Raw genomic sequence first — 23,664 nt, 5'->3', positions numbered from 1 at the left:
ATGTAAATCACATAGCCACAGCAATGTACTTAATCCAGCCACCACATCAGCTAATAATATTCACAACGACTCAAGCTTCAGCAGTGTTCAATATTCTGAGAGCTACGTGACCTGAAGCAAATGAGAAGGGTGCCAGGAACACAATCTTCCCTGCAGCAGAGCCTGCACTTCAATGATGAAAGATTAATCAGGGTTTACTTTGATAGGATTAGTACTCAAGCACGAAACTCTGGTTCAGATCTCATTACTACAGTGCATATCCTTCACCTTGATGGATCCTATGCTGCCTTGTTGCTGTTACAAAAAATCACCTCTCTGACTAATCTAAAAGGCAGAACAACTTTTTACTTACTAAAAAAAACCCCAAACCCTGACAGATAATTCAGAAAGGAAAACCTCTCTTCAGAGCTTAGCGTTAACTTTAGAACTTGCATTTTTATTCAATGCGAGAGTTTTTAAAAACAATTCCTCTTTTGCAATTGTTTACTAAATTACCTAATCACCTACAGACTGTCAGATTTAGAGACAAGGCTCATGTATGACTACATACTGTCCAATGACTAGCACAACAAAACTAAAAATATAGCAAAAACACATGATTTCAAACTATTCCATCTGACCTGAACCTTGAAGTCTTCAGTGGAGAATTATAACTATATAAGCAGACACAAGGAAATACTGAAAGATAAGACCCAAGATGGGTTGCTGTGACGGTCTGGCATAGATTAGTAGCCCACACAGGGACTTAGAAGGTGGTCAGTGAAATTACATCTCTAACGCTTTAGTGGGAGCTAGCATCCTGGACAAAATACATAGACGTTTTGCTCATCTGCAGCCTTTAAAAAATAAGCATTAAATGCATTTATATCTGCAAAATTGATTTCCCCTCAGGAACTTAAATGCTGCTGTTAACCCTTGCACTTCATCTACCCAAATATTTAGGCTTTCCACAGATAAATATTCCTCCTTCTCCTCATTTTCCTTTCACCTTCCTCCCATCTGTCCTCTTCAGAGGTGCATCATCTGAAATACATGTGATATATGCTTTTTCAAACTCCTCTCTTTATAAGGCAATATGCTGGCTTTCTTTTCTGCTGATTTTAACACCACTGTGTCTCCTAAATTTGTATCAAACAACATTGTTACATTAAAAACACCATCTACAAATGAAAGTATATAGTTTCTTTTCTATTACAATATTTGTAAACAGTGATAATGAGTATCTGCCAGTCCCAAACTCCCAAAAATTCTTTCAGGAATGGTGTAAAACAGATGATTTTCAGAGGCTTGGTCTTGCTGCTCCAACTTAAAATATTTTCTAATAAGCATAAGATGTTTCTGATAAAATAAACTTTGTATTGCTTATAGAAGCAATGCATATAAATTTCTTATTTATGAAATTTGTTTTTCTACATCAGCATCCCTGAGTTCAGTTATCTTCTTCCATTTTGACCTCTCAGTCATCATCTGTTCTTCTGACTAACTTGTAATTACCAAATTTCTAAATGCCAAATATAGAATGATATAGACCATATCAATTAACATTATCTCCATGGCTTTGCCTAAATCTACTTTTCAAAAAACATCAGTATCTGTAGGCAGCCAAACACTTTTATTTTGGCTTTCTTGACTACACACACCTCTCTAAAAAAAGGAGAAAAGCTTTACTATTTACAATGATAGCTAAAAGTAAGGCTCTAGAGAAGGTCTTGTTTTGCTTTTTCCAACAAAGCCCATCCTCTACTATGTTTTGGCTATCTTCTCCGTTTTCATTTCCTCCCATCTTACAGATTCTTTTTCCAATAGAAGATTAAAACTTGCATCTATGTTATGTACTTGTCCCATATTTGAGACAAACTCCAGCAAATGACTGCTTAGCATTTTCCAAGGTCTGACATATCTATTAGATTGATGATCATGTATTTTTTCTGTTACTTGCAAAATAATGTGTCATTTGTGTTAATCAGCAGCATTCAATTAGCTGCAGTGATTTTGCCATTAGCACTTTATGGGTACACTAATTTTTGTATATTAACCCATATTCCAAAAATAAATGTATCTATACATTTTAAGATGAATCTAAGTGATAGTAACTGGCTAGTAGTATTTTTATTGTATTTACTGTCCCAGCAGAAAAGGAAGGACCGAAGCACATAAACAAGAATCAAAACCTTACCATCTTATCAGCATATTCAGGAAGGTCTACTAATATGGAAGTTTACTTTTGTCAAAGTGCTACTGAAACAGTTTGGAAAGGCATCTCATCTCAGTTTCCCTCATTTTCCATTTTTTAATTCCTTTGTATAATACTTATAAGGACCCTTAGCACTTACATCTGGAATAAACCCAATCTCATTGAGGTGGTTACTCAGCTCTGGATCATGGAATGCAATCATCTGGGAAAACACTGTCAGGTACTCTGAAATGACAAATCCAAGAGTGTTGTCAAAATCACAAGCCATCATCACATGCTGCTAGCTCTCAATAGAGCTGTAGGAAAGCCACTCATTTTAAACAGCAAGTGAATACCACCACTGAATGTCACCATTACATTCAATACATTCTTCAAGAGGAAGAAACATTTCTCCTCTTTAGTATTTCTCAATTTGGATTTTTAACAATGATTAAACTTGGCACACTTAAGTTGTGATGTATGCTTGACATGCAAACTTAAAAACTGTTTAGCAACCAGCAAGAAGAAATACCAACTATAAAAGACAAAATTTATTACATCTTCAGCCTGGCCTTTTCAGTTGATGGGTATAATTTCATTAAGTTGCCTAAATAACACTTGCTTTTAGTGAAGCAGACAGCAGAACACAGGACAGTGACAGATTTCTCTCTGTTCTGCCCCTCTCCCAATTTTCTCCACGGTCTGTCACACACTCTGTTAGAAGAAAGCTGAAGAGGCAGTAACATTGCAATTTTGTAACAGAAGGTAACTCCTTTTCCTCCAAATTCCCAAGAACAGAGTAATTAGGACGCGGGCAGCTAGTCCTGAGGAGCAAGAGACAGAGAATGCGAACTCTGTTTCCAGAACATGCTGGCATCTCAGCGCTCCACACAGTTTATATCTACACAGAAGACACAAAGTAGCTAAAATTGCAGTGGGTAGTTAAATGACACATTATTAACCCTCTCCTCTACCTTAAAAAGGAAATGGCACAGCATTTTCCTTTAAACTTTTAATTATACATTGTTTTTTGACATACAACCCTAGAAAGGATTAATTAGCATACTGAAAGAACTCTAAAGGGTCAAATCTCCCTGAGTCCTTGATGATGCCCAATGTAGAACAGGAACTCAGGGATGCCAACACAATTTTGGTTCACAGAATTCTACTGACCCATAATTCTAACTTTTGTTGACACATATTTTTGCAAAGCTCCTTAGGAATAACATCAGGAAACTATTATAGAGCAAAAGTATTATTTTATGGAACAGTATAAACTCTTCAGAAAAGTCTTTACAAGGCTATTAATCTCGAAGTCTAAAGAAATTGTCTCCAGAGGAACATACTTATTCTTTTCATTTTTAGACCTTTACTGAAAGCAATTTTTCTTTACAGACAAAAGGATGCAAACATGTCCTCTACAATCATTTTTCCTATTATTTTATTCCATTCTTAACACCTTTTACCCATTGTCTTCCGTACACAAACTCTCCTAACCTTGGTATTCTCTCCTTACATTAGCTCTCTCCAAATTATCGAATATGTAAATGCTTTTACATCTAACTAGTTTTGTTGATCAGTTCTTAATTACCTTCCTTGAAGACAAAAAATGACAGACACTTTAAAGCTGGTGAGTTTCACAAGAAATATACAAAAGAACTTCTTTGAAAGAAATACAAGGACAGCAAGCTATGCTGATATTCGGTATTCAAAAAACATTCATAACTACTTGCAATCAAAAACATAAATTACCACCTGTTTCTTTTAATTACTAATGGGTTTTGAAACAGCTTCTTTTGTTTTTTAGAGACTGTCTGGATAACAAATTATCTTCCCAATGCAGACTGTGCCAAGGTGACTTTCTAGGTGGCGACAATTCCTTCTTCATGTTTCTATGAAATTTAAAATTACTTTTCAATTAGAACAGACATTCCTAGCTATTGTTTTAATTTCTCTAAGTTACCTGTATACTTGTTGAAGGCTGAACTATGGAACATTACTCTTCAGGGTTTTCCAGCTCCTGTCTTGTATTGAATAACATCATCTTCTCAATAAGAAATTCCCCTCAAATACCTATTTTCCTGAATACCATAACTTTCATTTTCTGAGGAACCCTTAGTTTGTACTCTTCCTCTTCATTTTCCTTTATCAGCTCGTCTAACACTTTGATCACTTTGACCACTCTAACATTTGATGACTTTGATTATCTGAGGGTAAGAATTTACAATGTAACACTAGAAAGACTATTTACTGCTTTCACAACTTTGCACAATGGACTGACTCTTACCTTGGATATTACATAGACCACTTTTTGCGTGTGCACATCTAGATTTCTTTCTCCTGTCTGAATCCTTAACCACTTATTTTGTTCCAAATTTTCTTGCACAGTTACATGATTTTAACTGCACCCCAATTTTGCAAGCTCTTGAGAAAGTGTATTCACATATCCAGAAACAATTTTACTTCTCTTAGAACTACACCAAATAAAGGGACTGACTTACCTTGAATAACATGAGAGTTATCCTTCAGAAAGAAGTTATACAAATACTTTGGAATAAAAGCAGACATACAGGCATATGCCAGAGCTGAAAGAATGAGAAAAACAGATGGAATGACAGAGGCGGAATTTAATTACACCTAAAAAAGTCCATTATTAACCAGATAATAAGCATAAATACTTAAATTAATCTATACACAAAAATGATCGCATGCACAGTATGTATGAGTCATTGTTCTAAGAAAGTAGTTTTCCCACACAGAGACCTCATATAAAGAAAGTGAAGTACAAGACAATAAAAGCTCGGACTACACCTGTTACAAACAAATCACATTCTAAGAAGATAAAAGTCATATATCTAAAGCAAATCTGAAAATTTCAGGCATTTAAAACCACCATCAGCTTTTCTGAACAAAGCTGGTCTGACAGTTTAACACTTTGGTGTTATTTAACACCAAATAACACATTCACCTTAAGCAAGGCTGAACCACAGCTTCACTGAAAAATACAAGTGCTGCAGCATTTGTTCCTTTTTCTATTCAAAATTATTTGTGCTTTTTATTATATATCATTATTACTCTTTGCAATAAACAGTACTTGAACCACTGCTTGAAGAACAGTACACCACATGCAATTTTCAAAACCCCAACCATTTCTTTTAACCTGTGGCAACAAGAGCTTTAAAATTCCTCTGTAGATACAGAAACTTTCCATCTTTAAGTGGATTCACACATCTGTCTGCACATAGATACAGATGAGAGACTGTGCTTTTCTTCACCCACTGCAAAAAAAGGTGCTCACCTTCATTGTTAAAATTCAAGTACAGAAACGGTGCACAAAGAGAGTCAAGACCTAAAGAGAGAAGAGCCATGAAGAAACAGCACAAAGAGCTCATTTATTTTAATGCACAAGATAAAGACTTTAATTTATAATGAAAATTTGCACACTAGATTCTGGTTCTGCGTTATCAGGCCTTCACAAGCAATAGTGAGAACAACTGTGAAATCTATGCATGAAAACAGCAAGGATTTCAAATTGTTCAGCTATAATGCCAAATTGATTATTCTGCCAAGGCATCCAAGAAATGCCAATTACCGTTCCAAGAACTTAGTAACTTTTGCAGTATTATCTTGGAGCCTAATAGCAAGCAACAGACTTTTCTTTCTAAAATTAAATGAGTGAAACTCATGAAGACTGAATATATAACAAAGAGTGGAGCCATTTTTTGTTACAAATTAAACATAAGTTATTAGGATTTAAATTTGCAATAACCCACAGATTCATTCTTCAAAGGAAACAGAAAGGAAAGCACCCAAAAAAAGGCTTATATTGTGGGGATGAAAAGCAGGAGGTACTTTTAAGTGAATCAAAGCTTTCCATTCAATTATCTGCCCTTGCCAGCTACTCAAACTCACCTTGCCAGTACACCAAATTAGGATGGGAAACAACCCAGGCCTTCAATACACGTCTGAACTTTGCATGACCCTCTGGTGATGACAGCAGTTCATCATACTGATGGCAACGAGGAATATCAACTTCAATCTGCACCACAGCCAAGCATACAAAAAGAAATTGGGATGAGTGGGGAAGCACTACAGCAATCTTCCAACGCTAGAGGTGGAAGTCAGCCAAAATGTAGGTCAGAGCACCATAATACAGGATCTGCATCCTCCATCACTGTCACAACCAAAACTGACAGGGAACCTAACAGACCTGTCAAAGTTTAAAAACAGAGATTTTTTTTTTCTCCTCTTCTGCACTCATATATTTTAAAGGGTTCTAGTCCTTGAAAAAGGCAGAAAACAGATGACAGTTACAGGGTTTTTTTACTTCTGGATGCCTTTTAGGTGGTAATATTGCTTTACTGTAAAAGGTAACCAGATCAGAATTCTCAATGTTGCAACCAATTTGATGAAAAATATTTATTCACCCAGCTGAAAGGAAAAGCTGTTGTTTGTAATGTCTTTTTATGTCTGGTAAGAGAACATTTGAGAACATTCTCTCCTTGGAGAACCAAATTACTCAAACCCTAATTTTGGTGAAGTATAGCTCACATTACAGGACTCCAAGGTACTCAGCATTATCTGCTACAAGATCCAACAGGGGTAACAAGCATTTGGTAAACCCAGAATTTTTAAACAATAAATCATGAATATTGTTCACTACACTGCTGCTGCCACAGAAACAGTGATTATAAAGTAAAAAAGGATTTCAGCTTCCCCATGTTGTTACTTGAGTTAAAGTACTTGTGTCCTTCTGTTTTGCAAGATTCTTGCTACAGTGTAAGGCTAGAGAGCAAGGGGAACCATACTGTTGTTATCCACCACATGTGCTGTAACAGGCAAGCAATGGTTGGGAAAGATCTTCAAGTGACAATATTTGGTAACACTGTAGGTCTTACTTGTCTGTCTGTAGGAATCGGTGTGTCTTTATCAATGGCATCATATTTTGCTTCTATGGCACCCTAAGTGTGGAAGAAGAATATTTGAATTTAGAAAGCCCTCACCAAAGTAAGTGCATATGACAAAGTACATGGTGATATGCAGAAGTTTGTTTTTGTAGCAGAAGATTCTGACAGCTTAATTTTAACAAAACCATCTTTATTCTGTTACTAACTCAAGACATAAAGACCTTTCTATAGATCTTCTCAGCATGACCTTCAGTGATTTTCAGCTGTTTACACAGAAAGCTATGTACTTTGTAGTTTTCCATTTTCAAGCCAAGAGATGCTCTCAGTTTAAATACAGTGCTTAACTCAGGCCGTCTCTAAAAGCACTGAGTCCAGCTGCCTGTTAATTGATACTGCCAATACAGATGACTTCAGTAGCCTGTCCTTGCACAAACCCCAAGGTAAGAATATTAACAAGTCCATTTTAATGTTATGGGACAGAAAAACACGCATGTTGTACAGATGGCAAGTTGCTGAAGCATGAAAATGTACTAATTTCCTAAGACTCAGGCTACGAACCTGACCAGCAGTTTTTCTTCTCCTTTATGGCTTTCTTGTTGATTATATTATACAGCACTAGAAGATCACATCCTAAGCTAAATCTCTTGAATAACTTAGGATGTGTTAGCTCTAAGAATCTTTATAGTCTGCTGCTGCAGGACTCCAAGTAAGGTAAATCAAAAAGCTGGGTAGTCCAGCAACTCTGTGAGGAGCCCTCATTTCTTGGACATTCCATTGTCCAAAAGAACTATATTTGATTGATTTATTCTCCGTTTTTTCTAAAAAGTGTATTGATTGGTAGGTGAGAAAAATACATTTCATGTGTTTTCTCCTGTTTTTGTCCAACTAGTGCTAACTGGAGCAGAAGGATTGTCAACTGCATTTGTCAAAATACTAAAAATCAAAACAAAAAAATCCTGTTAGCTACCAAATGTCGTGGTATTATTTTCCACTGAAAATAATAATCGAAATTAAAGTCAGTCAAATTTACATATGCTTTCTGAAATCAAATAACCTCACAGAAAAGAAGCAAGTTCATCAGAACATCTTCTTTATTTGCACAATTTCAAGACTCATTTTCTTTGAAATTCCATTAACCTACCAGCCGAATCTTTAATATCAGACTCCTTGTCAATCCCATTCCCAACCCACTCCATCCCCAGTCAGTACTGGAACTTCTTGCCCTTACCTCCACACCCAATAAGGCAGCCCAGGTTATGCCTCTCAGAAGGGGAGGGATGTCAATCCTGGCTTCTTTCCAAATTTGGTTTTTCTTGTATGGGTAGGCCTTCAAAGAGAAGAAATTAACTAGAAAAAGTGTTATCATGTAACTGAAACAATTCAAATCCCAAACCTGGGACAGTCTTTCCCCAGATGAAAAAGCCTAAATAGTGAATACAAGTTTCACAAAAAGTGAATTTAATTCCTAACTAGAAGGCCTGGATGAAGGACTACTTTTTGATGTTAAAATGTTCACTCTTTCTCATAAACGCATTCATGTGCTGTGGTATATACTGGATGGATCTACTAATCCAAATTTGTACTATGAATTTTTTCTTCATTACAGCTTTTTTTTTCATACTATGTATTCATCTTGTTTTTATTAAACATTTCTAGTTTATCCTTGATAATGTGCATCAGCTCTCTCATTCTTAAACAGGAATCCATCTCTCTGTATATATGTAAATTAGGGGCTGCTATTCCTTTACCCAGTATAAACCTCATTTATAACATGGCACTGCCGTGTTTTCAAATACTTTATTGCTTGGAAATGTAGAAATGTTACAGGTATATTTATACCTATAATAGCTTAGTCTATTGTGAAATAAAATATTGTGTAAAATTATTTTCATCAGTAAATAACCAATATTAGCAGCAGCTCTATTTCCATGTATTTGGTTTAAAATCTACTTTCATATTCACCAGTGCTGAGAATAAACTGTTCTATTTTTATTCTCAATATTCTTAAACTTCTGAAGGGTTTTTATCTTCCCCCTTTCCTGTTGTGGTCTCTTGTATCTCTGCTTCCTTTTACAATTACTTGGTCTTTCAAAATCTTCCAATTAACAGACCAAATGCAATTATCCAGCATCCCATGGACTCTATACCTTCAACAGCCTGTCAAATAGGACAATTCTATTTAGCTGGTACTCTGTGTCCCTCTCCCGGATGATCAGAGGAAGAGTAGCAGCTGCAGAGAGCTCATTGCTACTGTTGGAATGAGGTAAAGCTGGCTGGCTGGAAAAAAAAAAAAAAAGGATAGCAATAGTGAATGGGAAGAAAAACAAATCACTGAAAATAATTAACACCACATAAAGCATTTCTAACTCATAAACAAGGATAAATGGATAATTTTGAATATTCAGCATAAACAATTGATTCCAGGACAGAGGCTAAGATCCTCAGTTTGGTATCAGGGCCTTAAGTGCAGCGTGTTTATCAGCTCTTGACTTTTAGAGCCAAAGACATGTTAGTTTTGCTTTTGGGAGGCAGTTGTGTCTAGCTGTGCAGTGTGCCATTCAAATAAAATTAATAATTCAAAATTCAAGGCATTAGAGATGTACAAATTTACACACATACTTACTCATCTTCAAGCAATGGATAAAATGCTTCTCCACCAACATCCTTCAGTCTCTGAAAGGAGGAAGAAAAATAATTTGTTATCAGAATGCTGCTCAGAATTCAAGTGGAAATCTTAGTGGAATACAAAAACTATTAAATAGCAATTAATTTTCCAAATTCAGTAACTTGCCTTGAGACCCAAGCATTAGCTCAGTCCCTCACCAACAATGAAGCATACAGCCTTCAACACTAAAACCTTTTGCTAATACAGGCTTTTGGAGCTGGTGGAAGTTCTCCTGCCTAAAGATAAAAACCTATAAACCTATTTCCACACAAGAAGCAGTTTATATGCACCATGGATTAATAGATCAACAGTATTACATAGTTCTTCTATGTTTCCTTGTTTTTCTACATGGACTTCCTATCCAAGTAGCTGCAAAGCAACTGCACAACTTGCTTTTATGGTTCTAATCAGCTCAAGAATTATGCAAACCTGAATTCCTTTTAGGAAATACAGTCAGTAAAGGTGACAGACAAACATGGCTGGATTTTTGACTGAAGTTTTCAGACATCTTATGGTGCATGATTAATGTTTAATGCCATGTTCCCTGCAGGGCCCCATTTTGCAGTTCAGCCTTCAACTTGCAGGGACACGGCACACAGCCTGTTCCTCTTGGGGCTAACAGAAGAGTTCATTCTCAGTTCATTCAGTACTGCTTCTCTTTTGATCATAAGCATCACACTCTGCTCTATAAAAAGTGTCTGAAAAATTTCACAAGTTCAAAAACTTATTTCAACTAACACTGCAAGGTTCAGGCTTGCATCTTCCACAAAATGAAACTTCCATATGCAATTATTTCCTGCTGTATTTATAGACATAGTCAGCAATATCCAAAACTACAGATCGAAATGTTTAAAAAAAGCCTTAAAATACTGCCCTCTAATGAGAACATTAAACGCTGCAATGTGTATTATGTTCAAAATAGATGTTGCATATTTTTAACCTCCCTCCTACTTCACAAGCCCGACTGACCAACTGAAGAAAATAAGCCAGGTCTTTGTCAGCCTTGATGTATTTGTGTGAAGCAATGCAAAGTTCTATTGAAGAAATGTATTTACACAGTGATTGACACACTACTTCCAGTACTAAGATGGCAGAGACAGGAGTCACCTTCTTTTTTGTACTAACCCCTGTAATCATACGGAAAGGATTTAAAAAAAAAAAAATCACTGATAGAATTGCATTTGCTACTATAAAAAGCAAGCTACAAACAGTGCAGCATGGTTAACCAATCTGACAGCAATAAAACTCTACATGAGCAAAGACATGTAAACAATTAAAATATTTCAGTGATATATGAAGTAAATCTTGTAACTGATCATTACATCAAGCCAAATCATGAGTTATCATATGCTGATTTTCTACATGAAGATGGAAGAAAACTGCATTACAGTATTTTTCAAAGCAAATGCTTTGAAGAGACCTTTTGAAGTAGACATTTCAAGCCATATATTCCAAAAATTAGTAAACAACTAGTGGAAAATTGATATCCAATGTTAAAGCTTTTGAGGAGCTGAAACTGAAATGAACTGATTTTTCTTTTGGATAATGTGAGCCATTGACAGATAGTATTTAAAGCATACGGAAGACATTCCCTAACTAAAGAGTTGTAGCAATCATGGAGAATACCAAGTGGTACAGAACTATTTGCACTACACCGGAACCAAACAGGTAACAGAAAAAGGAAACAGAGGGACAGAAGACAAATCAAATTTATTAAGCTTTTGCAGGCAAAACAATTTAATAGCACAAACCAGCATCTCTATTGGACACTAAGAAGTGTTTTCTTGGAATCAGTGACACTTCTGTGGGTAGAAACTGCTGCTGTTACATATTCCCTTTAAATAAATGTTTCTGCAGAGAAGAACAGAAGAAATACACAATATCACTCTTACATTTTGAAGCTGGCACAGAGACAAGGTCACAGTTGTGTCATCTAGTAGGGAACTTCTATCCCGTCCTTGCCCAAAGCTCTCACCATCTTCTAATAAAAAGCTTCAAAAATGAGAACAAAAAAAGAATCAGATCATTTTATAACACAGGACTTGAGCTAGGAAAAAAATTCTTACATCAAGAAGTTTACTCTTTTAAAACAAAGTATTAGGTCTTAGAAGTATACTGTATTGACTGCATGGCATGAAACCGTCTGTCAAGGGAATATACAATCACCTTAAGTTATTCAGACAGCTTTTTGTGTAAAACGGCACATTTCAGGTTTTCTGTAACTTTTCTTTGCACACAAAGAAAGAGTTATGAGGTATGGGATTAATATCCCCTTTTATTCCTTGATCTCACAGAGACCAGGCCTGCCATTTACTGTGAAAAGCAAAAATAAAATATTATTATCATATGAAAGGCAGTTTCCATCATGACAACAGACCCCAAGTGTAAGTCTGACATTTTCTGTTACAGTGTAAGGACACAAATGTATCCAAGATAGAGTGTACACAAATTTTCCATTATTATGATATTTTTAAAGTAGGCCACATGAAATTCATTTTCAGAATTTAACCTAGTATTCTCAGTGTCACTTAAGAGTTCAACTGCATTTTTGAAATTAACTCCTCATCTTCAAGATAAATAGTATGGTGGAAAATATTTGTCTCTCATAATTGAAAAGCACCTGCATTCACCTATGGGCAAAGAAATAAGCAACTCCTCAAAAATGTCACACTAATTTTGATACCAAAATAACACTTAAAATCTATTTCCACCATTTTTCTTTTAACAGATACTGAATTTTGGCTGTCCACATATTTCATCTGTTTTTTAAACACAGAAACAGTAAATTGATATATACATGGGCTCATAATTATACCATTAAGATTAGATCATAGGATTAAAACATAAAACTGCAACATGTGCAGCAGTAAGATAAAAGTAGCAATCACTAAAATGATGTTACAGAATTCTAAGTCATAAAACAAAGCACTTTGAAAATAAGTAATTAGCTGATCTGAGTAACTGCTGCTGCATTCAGTACTGCTGCTCTGTGAAAGGGAATTCAGAATGTGAGAATTCGCTACGTAACATACAAAATTAAATTACAAATATCCCTCTGAAGCACGGTAAGAAATTATTACTAAAACTTAATTCTATTGGAAAGTGTGCAGAATTGAGGGACCCCCAATTTCAGTATTTTCCACTTTACCAGCGTCTTTGCAATTTCAGAAAGCAATAGGTAGGTGACAGATAAAAGGCATTCAAATAATGCCTTAAACTGGATAAGAGGGGAAGTGACAGTTTCCTTCTGTTCAAGAATGCCATTCTCAGCATTTTTCACATGTACAGGTCTTTAAACCAAGTATGTTCTCTTGCAATCACTAGTGTTCTCCATCCATCCATCCATCCATCCATCCATCCATCCATCCATCCATCCATCCATCCATCCTCCCTCCCTCCCTCCCTCCCTTCCTTTTTTTTCCTTAAAGTGCTTCTCCATCCTACTTGGGAAGTGTGCAGACAGGTGGCTTGGATCGAATGATTTCCTTGTTGACAAGTTCTTTCTCCAAGTCTCCTCCAGCCAAACACCAGAGATAATAAACCTCTTCAACTGATCTTTCTGCTAGGTAATCATTATCTTCATCTATTGGGAGAAATGACACAAAAATAAATTATCGCCTTTTAAGTAGTTTCTCTTTCTTTCTACAACTCTAATCACATACTGTTGAAAAAAAAATTCTGCTTGAAAGGTCATAACCTTCATGTGAAGCTAGAGGAAAAGTGACCTTTCCTTTGCAAGTGCTCTTTAAGGAGATTTAAGGAAAGAAGACATTAAAAAAGCAAATATTTTGGCAGTTTGACATGAACCCCTCGCATGAATATACTGAGTGTGGACTTTTGCTTCCCGTGTGTTTTTAAACAAAACAAAACAGGGTTTTGTACATAGCACTAAGATAAAAAATAAGAAGCAAGGTATTCCTACTGAGTAGTTAAAATCTCTCTTCCCTTCAGATACCACACTCATTCTAACAAGGCAAAACATCTTCATCTAGACGAGATTTTTTAACATCTCCATAAGACAAAACTAATCAGGATTTAAGAGCAATACCATTTTCAACATACTATCGTTTAAAACTTAGAAGTTTAATCTTTTAGTCCAGATGTGACATCTTCCACAAAGATTTTGTTTTCCAGTACTTCCAAAAATTATCTTATGCTACGATCTAGCAGAATTTAATTACCAATAAGTGGAAAAAAAATTACCTCATGCATGCACATATCCTGCTTTTGCAATACGGACTTGAATAGTAATGTTATTTTTTCCCTGAGGTTGAAGTGTAAAATTAAGATTTAACTCCTTTGGCTTGCACACATCCCTCAAAACATGTTTGCCCGTGGCTCCCTCTATTAAACAACATTTTGCATTAATCTAGTGTTGTAACATTTAACAGTCTCTGTGAATAATTTGTTGGAGAGAAAACGCAATAACACTTTATTTTCCTTCCCCTTCCAATGACATTTATCCCACTACCCGCTTTTACCTTTACATAATTGACTTATGTCTTCAGGTAGTGTTAAGTTGGCACACCTTGGAGAAGATGAGAACAGACCAGCAGGTTTGTGGAAGGGAGGATATAGTAAGGATACTTCACTGAACAAATTGTCATGCAGCAATTCCTCTGGAGTTGGCCTTAAATTAAGAGAACAGGATAAAACAATTAGAGCAAAGTGCTCCCAAAAATGTTGCATTTTGGCAAAAAAGATCCCCCGTAACGAATATTAGCAAGTTATTTTAAATTATATTTGATTTCAGGAATTTTAATAGCAAAAAAGGTCTACCAACATTTTTCAATTCATGCAGCACAGCAAACTAGTCTGTTTACAGCCCAAATTCTGACCTTTAATTCTTTTCTTTCAAACACTGAAAAGCACAAAACTGAGAATTTCTTATAGATAGCCCAGATTCCAAAAAAAGGTTCAGCAACAGTTCTTTTAATTTCACAGTAACCCACACAGTTTACCAGGCCCTTGGACTGAATACTTGCCTCTTAGAAGGCTGGAAAGTAAGGCATTTCTTCAGTAGAGCTATGATATTTTCAGAATGGTCCTGGAACATAAGAAAAATATGAAATATGGAGGAAGTCTGTTTATTGCCATCTTAATTCAGCAAGTCACTTGGCTCATAGTTAACTTTTAACATACAGGCTATTCTTTTTAGGGCAATAAAATTTCACACCTACACACATGAAGTTGGCAATGTGAAACCAAAATTCTGGGGAAGTAGCTCTTCTCACCTCCCAATCTTACATTTGATTTAGTGGAAAAAAATCTGAAAAATTTGCAATGTATGCAGTTTTTTACTTATTTTTTAGTTAAGATATTCTGTACCCTGCTGGAAACAATGCTGTACCTGGCAACTTCATTCTGCTAACAATCACAACTCTTTCATATAATGTCCCAAAATATACAGACACTAAAATTCAGTGATCATTTTGTGGGTAAGGAAAAGTTTAACTACATAAACCTACACTATCAGAATGTGTAAAGTGGACCAGATAGAAGACTTAATTTCTGGAAGAAAAACACTTATACCACCAAAACTTTACAGAAAATTTATAGCTTATTGAACTACTCAGAAAGCATTAACATTTACTGAGACTGACAGCAATTCTAAGAAAAAATATTACCAGTGCTGACTATTTGAAAGGATCTTAGACATGTAGTTTGGACTTCAAAATTTTTCATCATACTGCAATATAGTAAGTGATCAAACAAATTAAAAAATTAAATATGCAAAATATCATTCAGCAATAATAAAATGTTCTGGGTAAGACATCATGGAAGAGCAAACGAGTTTCACAAACCTTAATAATATCAAGGCAACCATGTTCTTCGGCCAATACAGTTACAATATCATCTACACAGCCTTTGAAAGACAAACAGAACAATAAAAAGTTAAAGATTATTAATAAAGTGATACTAATTAAACATGGCATCAGATACATGTCTACTCAAATAAAAATCACTTAATTTTGGCTTTTTACTGACACTTGCCACATCACTTGAAAGTGAGTTATCAAAATCAAAAATGAAAATTATTATTATCTATGCAGACAGAAGCCTAGGAAAATTAACTAGCACATCTAAGGTAACTGTGAATAGCTATTTACAGTCCTAGTCCAGAGTTCATTCTATACCAAATAAAGTAAAACACTCTTTCAACATAGAAATAAAAAAATTAAAAAGAAAAATCCTTGGAAGAACTTAAGGGTACCTACACAAATCTTTAAGTCATTTTTGCCTCTGTTGCTCCTAGCAGATAACACTAGCAATATTTTAGAAGTTCTTGTCACTACTTTATTGAACAAACCATTCCCATGTCAGGACATGAATGCTTTTCAGTGGATAAACCACCAACTTGAATTCAGATTGAAGTGTATGGAGATGCTTCAGGAAGCCTTGTTACCAAAGCCCCAAGAAAGCCACAATTTCAGCACTTAAGCACTAGCTGCTGAATGAAAAAGATATTTCTCCTGCCAACAATACATTTTAACAGTATTGCTGTTTGCTCTGGATAATAATAACTTACTGTTAAGGCTTCAAATTGCAAACTCATGCCTTTCCCCTTCCCATGGATTGATTATACATAAACACCATCAGAAATCAAGTTTTAAAAGCAGCAAGGATAGTCCCACTTTCTGGCTCACCTACATTAAACCAAAATTCTACTTGTGCAGTGATGTTGTATAGTTTGAAGTTGAAACCAGAGACAAAAGCCTGAGTTCACTAAAACATTTCTCATCTCTCTTTATTTCTGTCTTCCTATTTGAGTCCTGCTTTTCTCTGCTTGCCCATTGCTACACAGGCACGGTAGGGATAGTTTTCTTCAGTGTCATCAATTCCTATCTCATTTCAGAAACCTCCTGCAACACAAACCAACAAATAACCATGAAAACTACTATAATTCTTGAGGATGTTCTCTTGTCTTTTATTCTTTTTAATAGTGTGCCCTTACTCTAATACACTGTCAGCTTTTCCCAAGTTTTTTTCCCCTGGCATCCAGCTCCATACTTTCTCTAGAGAAGCAACACGCTACAAATGCCTATTTAAATCTGTAGACGAAAGATGATAAAGGTAAGGTGCTTTAGATCTATAGGTAAGGTGCTTTAGCATCATAAGCTGATTACTCGGTAAAGCTCTAATCATAGAGCTGCTTGGAAATTTGAAAAATGGATTTTGTGCTACTTACCTAACATAAGCATAAATTTCAATCTTTCTGCTATCTCCAAACTCTGAAATAATTTTCTCCCCTAAAAAACAAAGTCAAATTATACTTGAATTTGAAAGAAACAGCTACTACATGAAAACAATTAGATAACCTTGTATCCCATCTTTATACAAAACCAGTGAAATAAGCTTCTACATGGGAATTCTATACATATCAAAACTATCTGTAACAACAAAAGAACTTTATTTACCCTAACTGCGGCAGAAACAGTGTCATATCATGATATAGCAAAAATATATCACAATAACTTCTCTTAAATTGACCTTGCAGTCAAATTCTTGTGGCTCCACAGGTAACTAACTATCCTTCATGGTTAACACGTATACCAAGCATCCTACACACCAAAATGCATCCTATTCCTTGAACAATCACTACTGTCCAGGTAGGAATGCTCACATACTCTGATATTTGGACTTGGATGATGGGCAGGGCATCACCAACCCCACATTCAAGAGCAATCAAGTTAATGAAACTATTCCCCCAGAGTCAAAATCAAGAGAATTATTCTTTTACATACCATGCAAAGCTCAAATAATATTATACCAAGAGACCACAGATCTGATTTAGGGCCAGAAGGCAGAGGCTTCTCACACTGAGTGTGGTCACTAGGTTTGCCTATTCCCTGTGCAATTACTTCAGGTGCCAGATATGATGGGTACCTAGAAAGAAGTAACAACATTATATACTATTCTTCTGTCCAAAAAATGTGACTTCTTGTTAGATAATGAGCATAATTTGGCATTCTGACAAACCAGAACACTGCCTATTTTATTCAATCAAAATCGACACATTGCAGCAAAGTTTCACTCCAGTGTACTGTTTACCACATAAAAGGTCAAATCCCAATCACTGGCTCTGTTGTTTTATGAAAGGAAACCTCAGGTTTCAAAGTGGTATATTTACATATCTTAGGAAAAACATACATTGAGTTTCAGCATTAGTATATTAAATAAGTGTATCCTAGACTCATACTTAGGGATAGTGGCAGTAATCTTTTCACTGACAGTGTATTCTTGTCAAATAACTTCTGAATTTGCAAAAAAAAAAAAGTAACAAAAAGTGTTAAGGACATATATTACCTTCTACTAGATGATTTTAAAATAATATTATCACTTTTCTTTTTGTCAACACATCACTATAATACCTAAAAAAATATGCAATCACATTTTGAAAGGAAACATCAGTTCCTTTTGGCCATGTGTTTAAGAATCAGCTCAGCATTTAATTTGAAAACAACATGAGACCTCCAAAAACCAAAAAACGACAAAACCCCCACTGCAACAAAGCAATGGTTTGTAATACAGTATGATCATTTGAAAATAAACCATAAAATTATAAAGAGACAGAAACGTTACATTGGTGGGCAACCAAAGCAAAGCACTGATTGCGCATTTTCCTAAATTTGAAATTAGGAATCCAAGTCATAAGGAACTATAAGTATCTGAAGGCAAATCTAGGGAATAAAGACTTACATCACAGAGTTAGGCTAACATACTGGCATCGTACTCATTCCCTGTTTTTCATTCAGCTCACCTAGTTGATGATAACCTCTTTAGTGACATTATCAGAAGCTTCTGTATAAGAGGTGTTGTAAACATAATTTATTTCCTGAAAAAATAAGTCTCTGATATATTTGTATTGTGTAGCTGCATCCTTACCCTATAGGAAAGTCAACATCAACACCTTGAGCAGTCATATGGTAGAGTCCAAATTTAGCCAACTTCACATGTCCCTGAAAAGGGAAAAATAAATTATCAAGAGCAGCAGAATCCAACATTGGAAGAATCTGTGTTTAAGGTAAAAAAGTAAAAAATTATTTCAAATTGCATTAGCTGTCAGAGGACAGAAACCTATAAAAAGCACCCTCTTATATTTCTGTCTCATCTATTATGCAGAAGTGCACTGCAAGTTAAAGAGGTGCTTATTTCTAATGCTTTTACATCTCAAAAGGATTAAGTAAATCACTTTGTTTGGAACACATCTGAAATTTTTAAGTTATAGCATGTTTTCATTAAATTGAAAAGGCTTAAATACTCCACTGAACGTTTTTCCTGTTTGAAAACTGTTCAAAATCCTGCTTCACTCCTAGAACTCCCTAAACATTAACACTATCCCCTCAACTATTCAATTTACCCAGCCTTGCTTCTGCAGACCTTCCATCAATTCATTACTATCTTGCTCTTCTTATCAGTATTAACACATATTTCAAACAATCAGTTTTTCCAGGTACTTTTTTTTAAAATGTGAAGACAGAAAGCTAACACCAAAACAACAAAAATTAGGCATAGAAGTTAAAGTGAGGCCTTACTTCTGCCGGATTTTGAATTACACTCAGCCAGCCTCCAGGTGGTGCAACAGGGAAGGCTACAGAAAGCTTCCAAAGAGCAGGGAAGAGCTTAGATTATTGTCTTATGGCCCCCTTCTCTTCTTTTATTGATTTTAGGAATATCTTAAAATTCTAGAGTACTTTTGCATGTTAGAACGTTATTATGATTTTCATTTGCTTACAAGCGTATAAAAATGTACTTTTCTCTAACATACTTATTTTTGTCCTGTCCTTTCTCTTTGCCTTCCAAGGGGAGCATCTAGTTATTCCACCTAAACTGAGTAAAAAAAGGATAGACAGAGGAGGTATGCAGACAGGTTAAACTCTTTAGGTGTTGGTGCTGATGAAGAAGCTGCCCTGAGGACACCAGTAGCAATCGATTTCTCTCAACTTCTATGAGCAGAAATTGTATTCCACTCTGCCAACTCAATAGTCTGTAGTAACAGAATTGACAGACACTTAAATTTGTATAATTTAACATGAACAAAAAAATACCTTGATACCTTAAAAGGCAAATATCATATCAGCATGGAACACAAGAAATATTAGTGACAGCTAATTAGCCGTAAGAAGTATTATTTTATTCAAACAGCTAGGAAGGTCTTGTGACTAATTACAATGATGACAAGAAGACTTAGATCACCACTTGGAGAAGGGAGAAAAGTGTGGTTTGGGATAGAATAGAACAATAAATTTGGCATTATATTTGAAAATTAGGAAATGAGGGAAAATTGTAGTTAAAAAAAAAAAAACCAAACAACTTTGCAGATCTGCAATTTTTTTTCCCGTCAAAAGGACTGTGACTGTCCAGTCTCCATCTATGACACAGCACAACACTTTTTAGCAGTAAACAAACTCATGGATTTATTCCTGCAGCTGTACCTTTCGATCCAGAAGAATATTGCAAGGGGAGAGTGCTCGGTGGACCATTCCATGCTGATTCATATATTGTAGACCTTGTAAAACCTCATATGCTATGCATAAGATCCTTGAAGAACTGAAAAAAACCAAACAAATCAACAAGAGGTTATAGTGAATCTTTTTAATCTGTAAAAATGTAGTGTTCCACAGCTATTCCAAACAAAAGTGAGACATTTAGAATTCCAGAACAGTTTAAGGGATCAGCATTGAATATGGTGGGTTATATATTCTGTGCCATACAACTGTCTGCTCTATTTTAAAATCCCACAACTAGGTTTCTACACCCTGAACTGGTCCTTAGGAAGTGTAGAAAATGCTGACATAGTATAAAATACTCTCTTCAATAGAAACTCACCTAATCAGGAAATATAAAATCTTAACCCTCCCCTATTTTTATTTGCTCTTAAGTCTCCTACTGATATTCAGAAAAAAGTTCACCTGAACAAAAGGTTTTTAAAACTCAGTAACTACAGCTTATTCAGAAGACAGCAAAGAGAGGCTTGACTATATTGTACCTATAGTCTTCGCTCACCTCAAAATCTAAAATAAGAAAAAAACCCCTTACTATCTTTGTAAAGAAACAAAAGCTTGCCACCCTAAACATTTTGACATAACTATGTATTGTGACAAAAGTTACCATTTCCTCTAAAGACTGACAGCCTTAAAGAGGAGTTTCTGTGAATAACTGATCAGAATACAGATCACCATAACAGGCTGCCACAGTGCACCTTAAATAAGAGCAAAAAAGCACAGAGCTCATGTCACCTGGAGAGATTTATTTTTCTATTCCTCCTCATTCTGTCCACTACCCCTCAGCCATTTCAGGTCTTTTTGGTAACTTTTCCTCTGCAGGCACTGGTTTACACAATGTCCAAAAATAAAAGTGTATCTGCTTACAAAGACCTAACTTTAAATCCCCATTTTTTTTTATTTCTTTGTTAAAAAATAACATGCAATAGCATTCTGGAGGATATTCACCACCTTCTCTTGCTTATTAAAAACCTGTGCAACAGAAAAGTGAGGAGGAGCATTTCAGACTGATGACAGTGACAACCCAACTATCTGACTAAACATCAAAATTAATTTCTTTCTTCAACTTCATTAGCTGTTATTCATACCTGATGGAATGACAGAACTTTGTCATAAGAGTAAACAGACAGATTTTGACAAAAGCCACACTTACAACAAATTCTGAGACTAGTGCAACACAGAAATATTGAAAGAAGCCATGACTAAGTTATCCTGCATGGTGCTATCTTCTAGATTCTCACCTTTTTCCTAGAAGAGTTCTGTACTAACTCACAATAGTTATGAATATATACTTTTAGAGATAAATTTTAAGCACAAAGGGAATCTATTCTAACATACCTCCATACTGCTGTATGTTAGGTCACAGTATTTGAAATTGATTCTCAAGGTCTTAACAACTGGACCAGAAATGGCTAATGGCTAATAACTACAAAACCAAAACAGAACCCCATAACCACCTAGCTCCTCCCTCCCCAGCACCTCCCACCCACAAGTTAAATACTACACCACAGCATCAGAAACTATAATCTGTGTACTTTTCCTCTCAGTCCTTCTTGGGTAGAGATATAAATGTTGCAAAAAAAATTACAAGTCCTCAACTTTCTTATATATTTTTTGCCTGCAATGCAAATACCAGTGATAATGTGACAAACAGAACCCCTCTCTCATTTTCTGCTGAGTTTTGCAAAACAAGACACAAAAAATAAATGATGGAGTATTCAAGTCTCTAGTATGAAACAACTGCATGTGAATAATTAGTGCATCATGAGGTATTCTAGCCTAAACATTGTTTCTCTGTGTTAAAAAATAGAAGTAAATATGGCATAGTAAAAAACCAAAAGTAACTATTAATAAAAGTGAAATTTGGTGTCTGTTTGCTGGAGGCAGGCAGTGTGTTCTGCTGGCGCCAGGGGGCCTCAGCCACCCATCTATTCTCCATGTTCTCTTGCAATTCATTAAAAAAGCACCGCAGAATCCGGGCAAATACATGAAAATACTGCTTTGGGATTATTTGCTCTTTAAGGTAAACCCTTTACATCATTACAACGTTCACGATCACACAAATGGTAACTATTTTTTCAATGTTAATTCAATGCTCAGTGCTCTTAAACTCTTGATGCCACCCTGTTGGGCAGAAGTGTTGAGCCAAGTACCTCACACTAGTCCCTCAGCAGAGAGGGACCTCTGGATAACAACCTCTGCACTGTGCTGCTGCACCTTAGATGTGTGGCTCTTATTTATTAGGGAAAATACACTGTGTGGTTACAACCCATGAGATTTGCATTTAATTCCAAAGGGCCTGGCAACTACACTTACTGCTGCCATCAAGCCCAAGAGATTTCTCTCCTTTCAACTCCCAGAGGCCAACAAGTTCAGCAGATGTTCCCAGCCTCACTGGAGATCATTACCAAGGCTGTCCCCTTGCTTCAGTGGGTCTCGGCTCTCTCCCAGTTGTTACAGCCACCGTCAATGTTGCAAGCATTGCATCAGCCTTTGGCAAATGCAGAAGGTACATTCATAAAGCTGCTTCCAGGCTCCAGGTTAGCTTGACTGTTAAAAAAACCCCCATAAATAGAAAAAACCCCATTGTTCTAAATGAGGAGGACACTTACAAAAATCCAATGTTGGTGGCAAGATCTGAGCAGATTCAGATTTTTTTCCCACTTAGCTGGAAGCCTGTTTTTCAATAGACTAGCTAATGTTGAATTATGATAGATGTAGTCCCATTTAACTACTGGGTCTCTTGAACTGCAGAGGTACCAGCACCCTTCTTTAAAAGAAGGTGGAGAAAAAAAACAACAGCAGAAGCACTAGAAACAACACAAGAGATAAGGCAGCAGCAGGAAAAGAAACAGAAATTTCCTTGCAAAAGGAGCACATGTGTATTCAAGAAGCTGTCTTCATTTTAATCCTCAGCCTGCATATCTAAATCTATTCAGCTGTACCCTAGTCAGTTAGGTTTCTGAACAAGGGTTCTCCTCAAGTGAAAACACTGCACACTGGTATAAAATCAATCAATTTAATGATTGTCCTGGTTTGGAGAAGAACCACAGCCATGAAGAGAGGTCATTTTGTGTTTCTTCATACTAGTAATCATGCATTAAAAGACTGTAAGGATTAAAACCAACACCAGGTTTCGGATTTTAACTTGAATGAATAGAAAGGAAGCACTAGGGAGAACTGTATTCCTCCCTCAAATCCATCCTATGAGTAGGATGAGGAAAAAAAAACCCTTTACAAGTTGATATGAGCAAGTTCAGGCAACAATACAAAACCCAGCATGGTTAAGAGAGGCATGTGCATGGCATTTGTGGGTGGAGAGAGAAGGGAAGTCGACTTAAAAACCCACAAAAAGGAGAATTGTTTTATTACCTCCAGAACTTGTCAGACCAAAAGCTATACCAGACAAATGAC

The 23,664-nt window shown here is 35.9% G+C and overlaps 1 protein-coding gene across 3 annotated transcripts in view; it reads right to left on the bottom strand.

Annotated features, from left to right (window-relative positions):
* The window catches only part of TBCK (TBC1 domain containing kinase), an 89,669-nt gene that overhangs the window by 46,460 nt on the left and 19,545 nt on the right, over nt 1-23,664 (bottom strand). For all 3 annotated transcript variants that reach the window (XM_063422595.1, XM_063422594.1, XM_063422596.1), the window contains 17 exons: nt 20,182-20,296; nt 18,632-18,705; nt 17,491-17,632; nt 16,935-16,995; nt 15,550-15,611; nt 14,731-14,792; nt 14,227-14,375; nt 13,190-13,328; nt 11,638-11,737; nt 9,704-9,753; nt 9,228-9,357; nt 8,309-8,407; nt 7,072-7,134; nt 6,086-6,212; nt 5,472-5,522; nt 4,675-4,758; nt 2,334-2,419 (listed from right to left, as the gene is read on the bottom strand). In XM_063422595.1, the coding sequence (XP_063278665.1) occupies nt 2,334-2,419; nt 4,675-4,758; nt 5,472-5,522; nt 6,086-6,212; nt 7,072-7,134; nt 8,309-8,407; nt 9,228-9,357; nt 9,704-9,753; nt 11,638-11,737; nt 13,190-13,328; nt 14,227-14,375; nt 14,731-14,792; nt 15,550-15,611; nt 16,935-16,995; nt 17,491-17,632; nt 18,632-18,705; nt 20,182-20,296 (1,594 nt within the window). The remainder of the gene's footprint in view (nt 1-2,333; nt 2,420-4,674; nt 4,759-5,471; nt 5,523-6,085; nt 6,213-7,071; nt 7,135-8,308; nt 8,408-9,227; nt 9,358-9,703; nt 9,754-11,637; nt 11,738-13,189; nt 13,329-14,226; nt 14,376-14,730; nt 14,793-15,549; nt 15,612-16,934; nt 16,996-17,490; nt 17,633-18,631; nt 18,706-20,181; nt 20,297-23,664) is intronic.

Source organism: Prinia subflava, chromosome Z (assembly GCF_021018805.1).
Source record: "Prinia subflava isolate CZ2003 ecotype Zambia chromosome Z, Cam_Psub_1.2, whole genome shotgun sequence".
Classification (NCBI taxonomy): domain Eukaryota; kingdom Metazoa; phylum Chordata; class Aves; order Passeriformes; family Cisticolidae; genus Prinia; species Prinia subflava.
This window is presented reverse-complemented; position numbering and strand designations above follow the sequence as displayed.